The sequence below is a fragment of the Humulus lupulus genome, chromosome 4 (assembly GCF_963169125.1).
Source record: "Humulus lupulus chromosome 4, drHumLupu1.1, whole genome shotgun sequence".
Taxonomy (NCBI): domain Eukaryota; kingdom Viridiplantae; phylum Streptophyta; class Magnoliopsida; order Rosales; family Cannabaceae; genus Humulus; species Humulus lupulus.
The window spans coordinates 245479015-245491257 of NC_084796.1; the positions used below are offsets into that span (position 1 = coordinate 245479015).

General features: G+C 29.4%; 1 protein-coding gene across 2 annotated transcripts; it reads right to left on the bottom strand.

Moving 5' to 3' along the window:
* Nucleotides 1-7445: 7445 nt before the first annotated feature.
* LOC133831535 (protein FATTY ACID EXPORT 1, chloroplastic) lies at nucleotides 7446-10244 on the bottom strand. Of its 2 annotated transcripts, none has more exons than XM_062261885.1 (7): nucleotides 10019-10244; nucleotides 9674-9890; nucleotides 9375-9542; nucleotides 9237-9283; nucleotides 9091-9131; nucleotides 8888-8999; nucleotides 7446-7788 (listed from the first exon to the last, which is right to left on the bottom strand). In XM_062261885.1, exons 1-6 carry the CDS (start codon nucleotides 10103-10105, stop codon nucleotides 8906-8908), a joined length of 654 nt encoding a protein of 217 aa, XP_062117869.1. In that variant the 5' UTR covers nucleotides 10106-10244; the 3' UTR covers nucleotides 7446-7788; nucleotides 8888-8905. The 2 variants fall into 2 exon arrangements, with proteins under 2 accessions (XP_062117869.1, XP_062117868.1); XM_062261884.1 differs by having other exon boundaries at nucleotides 7446-7785; nucleotides 10019-10243.
* Nucleotides 10245-12243: the final 1999 nt, after the last annotated feature.

A 12243-nucleotide genomic window follows, 5' to 3' on the forward strand; every position in this document is an offset into this window, starting at 1 on the left:
ACGTACAACTTAAAAAAAAGGAAAAAAAAATGTTTACAATAAATAAAAAAATAATAATAAACACAATTCATATTACAAAAAAAAAATTGCAAAAGAACCATGGAAAAATTTAATATAAAAATAGTTATATAAAATTAATATAAAAAAAATCAAATAAGCTAAAAAAAATAATCAAATTACAAACATACCCTTTCAAATTCATAAAACTTGATTAAGAGTGAAAATATGGCATAAACAAACTTTTTATACAAAAATATGGGAAACTAAACCCATAAAAGTGAAATTAAAAAAAAAAGCCATAGATTAACTTTTCTTGAAAAAAAGCCATATTTTTGCACAATCTATTAAAATTCCCATATAACATGTAATTTTCACTTTTTTTAATTAAATTTGTCCATACAAACCAAAAAAAGTTTAATTACCATATTTTTGCATATTAATGGCTAAAATTATTTATGAAAAAATCCCATATATTTTAGTAGCAATAGTATATAATAACTTATCACACCTGCCAACTTCTAAAACTAACAAGTATAAATAATACCACTGATCAATAACATATTCGCACATTTGGGAAGTTGACATACAAGGTAAACAATAATCACGTCGAGAAATCCAATTCATCAAATCTAAATGAAGTAAACGGTCTTTATGCATAAAAAACTTAATAATAGGAAGCAAAAAACTCTTAAAACTTGGCTTTATAGAATTAAGTTACTCAAGTTCCATTTGTTCCTAAGCTCAAATAATCAACAAATCAAAATTTGGGATACTGCTATTGCCTTCACAATAATGTGATAAGCCAATTGAAGCAATTTTATTTGGCAAAAACATAAATAATACCTATAAAGTTCGTCGTCAGATATATTTTAAATGACAATGTCAAAATTGAAAAATATCACACGTTTTTTTTTTCTTAAATAAAAGGAGAATTCAAGTCAAAATCTTTAATCTATTTCTAATTTTTCTACATTTTTTATTTTATTTTATTTTATTTATGATTATTAAATAATTAAAAAATAAAATATCTAAAATCATCAATAACGACAATGCCTCTTTTGTAACTTTTTTTTTAATATTTATTAATAACTATTTTTCTAATAATTAATATAATAAATCAACCATATATAAATTCACATTTATTTTGAAGATTTTCCAATTCATGATAATCTTTTTATTGTTTCATATTTCAAATTCAAAATTTAAAATATCTTAATTTATTTATAAATAACTAATTTCTTAATAATTATAATAATAAATAATCATATATAATTGACAATTATTACAAAATTTTCCATCTGTATTTATCATTTTATTGTTTTGACATTTCAAATTTAAAATAAAAGTATTTTTATTTATATTTAATTAAAATATTTAAAAATAACTAATTTTTAAATAATTATAATAATAAATGAATCATATATAAATTGACATTTACCTTCAAAATTTATTGTTTTGATATTTCAAATTTAAAACCAAAATATCTTAACAATTAAAAATATCAACTTGTAGACAATTGATATTAATTTGATTAAGAACATTATTAATTAAATTAATAAAAATATTTATTTTAAAGATAAATGAATAATTGTGAAAAATGTCATAATTTATAAATTTTCTACCTTAAAAATATAAAAATCTTAAAAAATTTATATAATAAACAAAAAAACACACGTACAACAAGTACATAAAATAATACTAATATTAAATAAAAGCAATAATTTGATTTTTATTTTTGACACTTTAATAATTTCTCGAAAACCTACATAAGGCTCGCTATATATATAATTTACATCATCATGATAAAAAAATTATAGTCAAGACGCTCTTTCGTATCCATATAAGGAGCATGTTATACGGGTAGAGTGAAAAATAATCCCTTACACACAATCTCTCAAAAAATATTTAAAAATATATATTTTTTAATCATTATAAAAAACTGTGTGAACCGTGATTATATTTTCTAGTTTCTCTGTAAAAAAACCCCATTGAAAATTTTACCGCTCAAAAAATACAAATGAACTTTGTTATTTTATATTCAATTTATTTTTTCTATTTTGGTTATATTGACATGCAATGTATGCAGATTTGCCATGGAGCTTGCACATTGTTCAAGAAAATTCTTTAGGAGAGATTGCAGTAGTTGGAATTCTCTACATATCGCCAAATCCCAAATCCCTTTCTTTCAAAGGTATAATATTTATAATTTCCTTCATTTATTTATTTTTTATTATTTTATCCAAGATGTATTTTATGTAAATATTTAATTACTGCATTTATTCAAACAAAATATACATTGATAAGATAATCCTAGGTAAGTAGTTTTGGTGAAAGTAGTGTGTATTTGCAAGTTTTGTTTAGTTTTATTAAAATATGTATTAGTTTGTTTTATTATGTTTTTTTAATTATCATATTAAAAAAATTTAAAGAAAATATTATCCATAATTTACAAAAAAATATAATAACTATTTACATCACATATCGACCTACTTTTTTCTATTCAAGGTACAAAATATTTGACCATGATATTATTCAAATCACACCTTAGTTGCTGGAGAAGAAACTTATTTATTCTTAATTAAAGAATAATGTTATTTTACTTTCTTTTATAGTTAGTCAGTCATATACTCTTTGTACACACGAAATTTATATATAATGTATTTATGATGTTTCTTATTATTTAATATGAATATACATATTTATATATATATTTATATATATTAATGTTATCCCCAAAAATGGAGATTGATGGCGTGGCAATAGAGGTGACAAATGGCAGTACATGGTCAGTAAAAGACACATTAATAGTCAATAAATACATTGATTCCTCAGAGTTGTGATAAAGTGACCTGGTAGACTGACGAAGAATTTGGACTGCTTGAAAGATGTCATAACCGAGCCAAGTGCACCTTGGTCCGAGGAAAGCTAAGGAGAATGCATCCTACGAGGCTAAGGAGAGTGCATCCTAGGAGGCTAAGGAGAATGCATTCTAGGAGAGCTAAGGAGAGTGCATCCTAGGAGGCTAAGGAGAATGCATCCTAGGAGAGCTAAGGAGAGTGCATCCTAGGAGGCTAAGGAGAGTGCATCCTAGGAGAGCCCAAGGGACTTTGGTCCGAGGAGAGCCCAAGGGACTTTGGTCCGAGGAGAACCCAAGAGAGTGGTCCTAGGAGACCCCAAGAGGTGGTCCTAGGAGACCCCAAGGATGTGGTCCGAGGAGAGCCAAATAGAGACATGGCATGCTAGAGGAGAGTGTCATGTTAGAGGAGAGGAGTGCATGTCCTGCCACCATGCACAAGTCCTACCAGCAAGTGTTTATCCTACCACCATGCACATGTCCGACCAGCACTTGCATGAGTGGTCAGTAGGAGAGGTGGATCAACTAGCTAGAGGAGGACTAAGTCAAGATTCCCAGAAACAGCTTCAACAAGATACACGGGAATCTCTCATTCTTCCCACAAATGGGGGGTTTTGGTTACATTTTGAATATTTTTTGTAATTTAAATGTAATAAATATAATAAAATATCCCAATTCTAGAGGATATCAGATGTATGACCCTAAGCCTATAAATAGATGGCTTATGGGATTAGAGAGGGGCTTCTGCTTCTTCTTTCTAGAGAGAGAAAATTTGGGTCTGAGTATTCTAGAGAGAGAAAGTGCTGGCATTTGAAAGAATTCTTGTATTTTTGCAATCTGTACTGAAGAAACTCAGTTGGCTCAGTTCATCTGATCTTGAGTACAGATCTATAAATCACAACTCTAAGTGGATTAGGCTATTACCGACTATCGGGGCTGAACCACTATAAAAATCTTGCGTGTTATTTACTTTTCTTGATTAAACTGTCTGTGTTATTTAAATTCTCTTGAATGTTTGTCGTATTTGACGTTCTCACGTCGTTGGCTAAAAATACAGTAATAATATATATATATATATTAGATTAAGTAATGAAAAACGAGAGTAAGTTATTTTAAAAAAAACATAAATGATAAAAAAATAATAAAAATTAGGACTATGCATTAAATATTACTATAATATTTAAATTTATATTAATATAATTTAATAATCATAATATTTTATAACATTTAAATTTATATTAATACAATTATTAAATATTTAGTCTACCGCATTTTTTAATTAATTTTAAAGGCATATTTTGTTAAAATATTTAAAAGCTGTTACACAATCTAATAGATACACACTTATATCTCTTATATATAATAAGTGTGTAGATAATGAAAATTCTTGGTTTTAACAGTTTTTATTTTTTTCGTTAACTTTAACAAAATATTCTTATATATAACAGAATATTCTTATATTTATCTGCAAATTGTAAACATGATTTAAACTTAAATCAAATTAAATAAATAACTTAAAATAAGATATTTTTGAGATATTTTACAATGACAATTATTTAAAAATAATAAAACCATATGTTTTATAACTTAAATAAAATTTAATTAAACTTAAACTTCACGTATTAGAATAATATCATATTAGACATATAACATAATATAATCTACTATCAACTAGAAACAAACTTCTTTTTTTTTTTTAAAAAAAAAAAACTAGCAACAAACTTAAATTTAAAATCTGTTACACCCAGATTTCGAGACCCGAGATTGTGATCTCGAAAGTTGGACTCGTCAATTGTGAGCTCGAGATATCTAAAACACATGTGCATGGCCCAGATGTCGAACCCTCGAATCAAGTTGGCAACCTCGAAGACATTTAACCTCGAAGTCCTTTCTGAGCTCGAAAGAATTTAGCATCGGGGTATATTCGTTGTTGGGTATCTTCGGGTCAAGTAGCCTGAGCTTAGCAGGAGTACAAGCTCGGAATGTAACAGCCTCGATGGTATTTGCCCGCTCCGAGCTGGTCTTGGGGTAAGGCGGCTAGCTCATAACTTATCTATAGACCTGGACTGACATGATGCTGATTGCCGACCTCGAAAGATTTAATGGGTCATCTGGCGAGACGTGTTCCATGCATTTAAAGATATTTATTATTGTAACATCCCAACATTAAAGGGATATTAACAAGTCTGTTATACGCCCCTGGTCTTCAGGGGACGTTTCCTTGTATATAGGAGTTACAGTATTTAATATTATTACTTTAATTAATAAGCAGAAGTATCTTCCCGAAAGATGTGGAATGAACTCTGAAAGCTCTCTATAAATAGAGAGCTCATAAACATTTGTAAATGACGAATCTTTTGATATACTGAGATAAATTCTGGAGAATTCATCCCTGAAGGATTTCCAGAAAACTCCAAGTCTTAATAAAATAGACTCGTGGACTAGGCAAAGTTAACTGCTGAACCACGTAAAATTCTTGTTGTTTTGCCATATTATTTACCTGCGCCATAATTCCTATTGTTTAAGTGCTCTACAAATTAAGTTGACGAAAAACGACGTCAACAAAATCTATGTATAATGTTAATATGATTGGAGCTCTTTTATTCATCAAATTCACCAAATGACATTGTGAGTTATATTAGAAACTAAAAATAGTTGATGCATGTATACTACTCTAAATTATGACTTATTCTATTATTAATTTATTTTTAAATATTATTTTAATTTATATATATATATGTCATGTAGTCATGTATGTATATATATATGTCAATGTTGTGTTTAGATGTCATATATGTAGAGATTATTCAAATAAATATTTATATATACTATAGAACTGTAATTCATTCTATTGTATATTAAAAAAACAGTGAATCAGTTTTTATTAAAATTATAGACAATGTTTTGCCATAATTTTTTAATACATTTATGTCATACATTATATTGGACATATTTTATTTATTTTTATGATATTGTTTATTTATTTAAATTTATATGATAATTAAAAATAATAAAAACAAATACAAGTTTGAATAAACATGATTATAACTTTAAAATTAATCAAACCGTAGTATAAAGATATATATGTAGTCTTTTCTAATTTTCTCCATTTATATATTATATTTGAATTTCATTTTTACACAGGTGCAAACTGTTTCTTTCAAACAAATTCAAGCTTTAAAGGAAGCTGTAAAAGATGTAAGAATTCTTTTGTGATGAAATTTTCATATAATTCTAAGGGAAAGTCCTTTATTATTATTATTATTATTATTATATGTTACCTTGTTGAAAGAAAGAATTAAAAATTATGGTTGAAAATGTCAAGACTTTAAGATGATATTTTTTTATGATGCTTAATTAATTCGTTAGGTAATTTCAGGGCTATGAAGAAAATGCAAGACCAACTCAACCAATAAATGAAATGGAATAGAAGTGTATGTGTACCTTTGGGGCCATAATTAATGAATATTGAAGAGTAAGGGTGTTCATATAAACCGCAAACCGCGGTTTGGAACCAAACCGCACCGCACCAAACCGCCAAAAACCGTAACCAGTGAAACCGTTTTTCGATGGTTTGGTTTAACCGGACCGCTCAAATTTAATGGTTTGGTCACGGTTTCTAATTTTTTAAAACCAATTAAACCGGACCGGACCGTGATTTTTTCTAAAAAAATAATTTTTAGAAATGATGGTTCAAAGGTTTGAACCCCTACACTTAAGTTAATATAAAGTCTACCAAACCATCCAAGCTAAACAATTTAATTGTTTAGGATATGTTTTTAGTGGTATTTAATGCACGCACAAGTTTCTAAAACTAAAAAAAGAGAAATGTAAAGTCCCACATTTTTTAGAAAGTAAATATTTTTTTTTTCTCACTTCTATAAAATGATTCAAAATACTTAAACTTACAACAAAAAAGACAATAAGCTTCTTGTAGACTTTTATGGTCTTAAAAGTAAAGCTAAAACTATTATTATTTAAATATAATTATTTAGTTAATTATTTTATAATAAAAAAAGTTTTAAATTTTAATAATTTAGTTATATGGTTAAAACCAAACCAAACCGCACAAAACCGTTTATTTATGGTTTGGTTTGGTTTGGTTTGGTTTTTTAATTTTAATGGTTTGGTTTGGTTTTTCATTTTGAAAAAATCGCATTAGCGGTTTGGTTTTAAAATTCTTCTAAACCGCACCAAACCAAACCGTGAACACCCCTATTGAAGAGGTCTATCATAATTGAAATATAATACATCGATTTTGGCCATGGCAAATTACTCCTTTTCCGAATTTACTTTTGTATGATTTTTAATTTGGATTTTATTATTTGACATTCGAACTATGTGATATTTTTCATATAATTTGTGAATTTTGCTTAAGCCCTCGAATTAAAAATGTTGTACTGCTTCGAGGTTCGAATATATTTCATTGTTATTAATGAATGAATATTATCCAGTTAAATTCTATGAATATTTGATTAAAGGATTAAAAGGTAAAATACTAATTTTTGGATAGTCAGTGTATTATTTCAAGTTCATAAATAACCTTAGTTACATACACCCACAAATAAATCATAAATGGTACCACAAGAAATATGGGAATAATTTTATAAATGAAGGCCAAGGAAAACTCTAGGGGCCAAGATCCTACACATCTTCCTATAATCAGAAAATAAGGTAACATGAATGGAAACAGATACAAAATTTGAGAAGACTATCTTATACTATTACAGATCAGATCAAGAACATGAAACTAAAATGTAGTGTTCTTATTCTTAATGATATCTATAGAGAACATATCTTTTATGCCACCCACATGGTGGGGTCTGAAATTAAATCCTATTCCACTGATAACACAAGGCCAAGGCAACTGAAAATCGAGCCCCGCTTCACAGCACCCATACCGGATGCACATGGCAGCCAAGATAAGATGCCTGCTACAAAAGGAGGTGACATTGCATCATCCAATAAACACACACCAAGTTCAAGAAATCTAGAATAAAAACCAGCTGGAACAACTTAGTACGAAAATAGTGTGCCAAAGATGTATGAAAGTCAAAGAAATGAGGAATGTAAATGATAGGACATGACAACTATTAAGATCCATCATAAAACTAGTTTGTAAAACATGTAGAACAAAAGAGGCATCTTAGAAATTTGACATGAAAGAACGCATCAAGAAGGGTCTGATGAGTACTACCTACAATTTGACAAGAGTTTAAATGCTCGATGAGATAGGAAGTAAGCATGAAGGTTCTTGATCAGGCTTTTGAGAATAAGATTTGGGGCTAGATGGGGTTGTAAATGTGAAGTGTAATGCTAAGGCTTTAAATGTGGCATGAGGACAAAATGTTATGAAGTGAGACAAATGCTTAAGGCATAAGGGTCAATGATTGCGAATTTGCAACAAATGAGGACCTAAGCATTGCAGATTATCAAAGATGTCAAACCAAGCCTTGAGAGGCTTGTCAAGAAGCAGGGCCTGAACATTGAGGCTTGACCATGGGAAAATGGCTTAAGCCCTGCGGATGAGGTTTGATGAGGCAAACTTGCTTGTCAAAAGGAAATGTTTGTCTACAAGAAACTACAGCTCATTTGCTCATTACTAGTATCATTTAGATCTTTATAAAAAAGATCAAGCACACAATATATAAAAGTTCTAGTTTTCACAAGCCTGTACCAACTAGCAACAGGAAGTAAGCCCGGACACATCAAATGAAAATGAATAAAAGGGTAAATTAGAGTTACATGTACGTGCGCCCAGATTATTTTTTTTTTGAATTAAAAAGTCTCATAATGGTTTGGAAAAGTAGGAATAAGTTAGTATCGACACATCAAGGCCATGTCAATTGTGGCCTTTATTTTTAAGCAGACCAACTTAACCCTGAGATTTTCACTTATCATAGGAGCACAATTCACTGGTAGCTAATCTACATTTTGCAATTACAATAATACCTTCTCCTCCACTCATAGGTGATCTTTAATCACCTCAAATTAAAAGATACTGCTCAGTACAAATCAAATCTCAATTCTAACCTCATTATAGCCTTTCTATTACGATGCAACACTTGGAGAAGACTTCAACTTCTTGGGTGGTGGGTTTCCTCCAGAGAGCATCACATATGAATAGAAGCACAGCATTGCAGCACTGCAATGATCACGAAGAAATAAATGAGCTGATATCAAGATGAAAAGCTAAGAAGTCCTCAAAAACAAAGGGAAGTAACCCTTTGAAGTACCTAATAAAAGCATAAACGCCTGTTGGAAATACTTTCTTCGTCTGCATCAAGGGAAACAGCAATACAGTAAGAAACACAAGAATCAGCTCATTATCCACCCAAGGAGTAATCAGACTTTCATTCCTCTAAGTCAATATCTTACTTACCAATGAGAATGTTTGAAAGTTTTTCCAGAGAAGAGCCGCTGCTAGTGCTGTAACCATCAACATAAGACAGAAAACATTTCCAATTCAGACATTGCTCTATGAAGGTCCTGAAAAGCATTAAGCAGAAGGAAAATTTACCTCCTTGGCCTAGAATGAAGGGCAAACTGGATTTTCCTTCCCTCCATATCTTCAAGCTAAAAGTGCTAAGAGCTAACAAAGCTCCTCCATAGAGCACACCAGTGCTTAAAGTCGCAGTATTTCTTGAAAAGATAAAACCAATAACACCCCCACTAAGAACAACCCCACCTGCCACCAATTAGACAATACAATTTGAAAAAAAAAAGCACCACAGAAGAAGTCATATCCATCAATTTGAGATCCAATTCTCACATCCCTAACAAGGAAACTCAAATGGGTAACCGCAAGAAAAGACTCACCAAATGGAATTCCAAAACAAAAATCATGGATCTTTGCAGCTCTTGTGGGCTCAGTCGTCTCTAAATTATCAACTTCTTCCACTACTTCTTCCTCCACAGCAGGATACGAAGAATTTTGCGCTCTTTCAACATGGGGCTTCCTCTCATTGGACACGTGACTCAAACTGTTCTTGCTTATGCTCCCAGAGCTTCGTTCGACGCTCGTCAAAATCCATGACTTTTACAAAAAAAATATAAAACTGCACAATTAGCTCAAAATTCCAACAAAGTATACATAATATACAGAAATTGCAAGTGCCCAATTGATCTTTGAAATAAAAAAGTCAACTTTCGAGAAGAAGGTACCTGGGGACGAAGAAAGGAGCGGGAATTGTGGTGAAGCTGGCGGTTGATGGCGGAGAAACATGAGAGTTGGGAGGTCGCAGCTGCCATTGGAGGATTTTCAAAGACGGTAGTGTGGCAGATCCAGCTTTTTTGGCCTTCTGAGGGAAAATCTGAGTTGTGAAATTGATGGTTTGACTGGTACGTGCTCGCCACAATGGGTGACAGTTGAATTGAATTGGGATTTGACAGTCGTGGTCGTGGCGGGGGAGATGTACGGACTACAGAAAGCCCATTCTCATCGATTGCAAGCCTGTTTTATTTGGTTTAGCCTTTGAAACTTGTACAATTTTGTTACTTTTCTTTGTAAAAATATCACCTATGAAATATTTTTCAAAAATACCACTTTTATTTGAAAACTACCTTCTATTTATGCTTTAATTAAGTAATATTTACACCATGATACAACTTTTATAATATATATACACTCTAAGATTGCCCCCCTATAGTTTTTAGTATCTTTATGAGTTTTTTTTTTTTTTTTTAAATGAAGAAAAATGTGTGTTCATTCAGATTTTTATTTTAGGAATTTTAATGTATTAACATAAATGTTTCTTATATGATTATATTAGGAGAAATTTGTGAAAATTACCACTTTTTTTAAGTGATTTTGCACCCTAGCCTACTTTTAATAATTTTTTGCAAAATGATCTCTGTTTAAAATTCAACCAGTTGTTTAAATTTTTCGACCGGCTGGTTGAACTTTTTGACTACTTGTCTAAATTATGAGAGTCCATTTTGCAAAGAATTATTAAAACTAGACTAGAGAACACAATAATTTTAAAAAATAAGTAATTTTACCAAGGGATCCTTATACTATTAAGAACATTAATCATCACAACAACAATTTGGTAATAATTTAGAATTTGGCTACTTTGTATGAACAAATTATGTTGGGTACTTTTTGTTTTCTATTTGATTCTATGGTAATACACTCAATGGTGTGGTCATATTGTTTACATATATGAGGATGAGTAATATATTTTTTTTGGAAAAGTTTTGGTATTTATGCATAATCAATGCGTTAGTCATTGAAACCAAATAGTAAATGCATTATACTTTGGTTACTATTTATCAAGTAAGATGTTACAACAAAGTTGGATACAATTTGGTTTTTCAGTGATATACAAATAGTATTTTTGTACCCTGAACTTTTGATACTACTAGATTGTGCATCTTAAAATATACGGTTTGTTAAAATTTTCCATAAACTATTGATACTATCAGATTGTGCCTCCTGTTAAGATTTGCATAAAATAATTAGCATATTTGCCCTCCAAATTTTGAAAAACTATCAAATTGTGTCCCGTTTAATTATAAAAATTTAACAATATTTTTTTCTATTAGTTCTTAAAAAATTTAAGAAAAATTATTAAAAAAATTCAATAAAAGACTATAATTATTTAAAATTCATTTAAGTTTAAAAAAAACTAAATTGTTACAATTAAAAAAAAACATATTCCCTTTTCTTTTTTCTTTTTTATTAATTTTTCTAATTACTTTTATTCTTTATATTAAAAAGGAATAAATAAGAAGAAGGGAATATGTATTTATATATACAACTATATTAATATATTTATTTTTCATATAAATAATCTATAAAATTAATTAAATTTAAAATTTACAAAATAAAAATCTATTTCTTAACTTTTGGATTTTGTTTATTTAATTTTAGATTTCGACAGTTAATTATATAGTTTTGTAGATTTTATTAATTTTAGAATTTCATTTGCAATGTGTTTAGCCAGGAGAGGATTCTTATCTGATTTTGATGATTTCGGTGGGTGATTAATTAGGACTTGGGGGATAAGGTGATGTAGCACTATTCAAAAAATGGATAATATAGTGTGAGGAGTAGGTATAAAGTATCTATGGGGCTAAATGAGAATTTTGAGTCCTTAGACATTCTTTGAAAAATGAGAGTACTTTAGAGAATCAAACACAATTTTTTTTTTTTTTGAAACTTAGGGTATGATTGGTTCGCGATTAGAAAACTGTATTTTTGAAAAGTGGGATTCTGAAATGAAAATCTGAATTTAGTGACTAAAAATATGTTTCTGAAAATATGATTGATTCAATGTCAGTAAACTGTTTTTGAGTTTTAAAAAACTGAATTTGTGATTAGTATTAAATTTAAAAATATAATAGAAACTAAATATGTGGGATTTTGGAAAATAATTTCACAGAAC

Coding starts and splice junctions, on each gene's coding strand:
- LOC133831535 (XM_062261885.1), bottom strand. CDS start 10,105: ATGGCAGCTGCGACCTCCCAACTCTCATGTTTCTCCGCCATCAACCGC. Junction 9,132..9,236: donor ACTTTCAAACATTCTCATTG/GTAAGTAAGATA, acceptor CCCTTGATGCAG/ACGAAGAAAGTATTTCCAAC. Junction 9,000..9,090: donor GGCGTTTATGCTTTTATTAG/GTACTTCAAAGG, acceptor TGATCATTGCAG/TGCTGCAATGCTGTGCTTCT.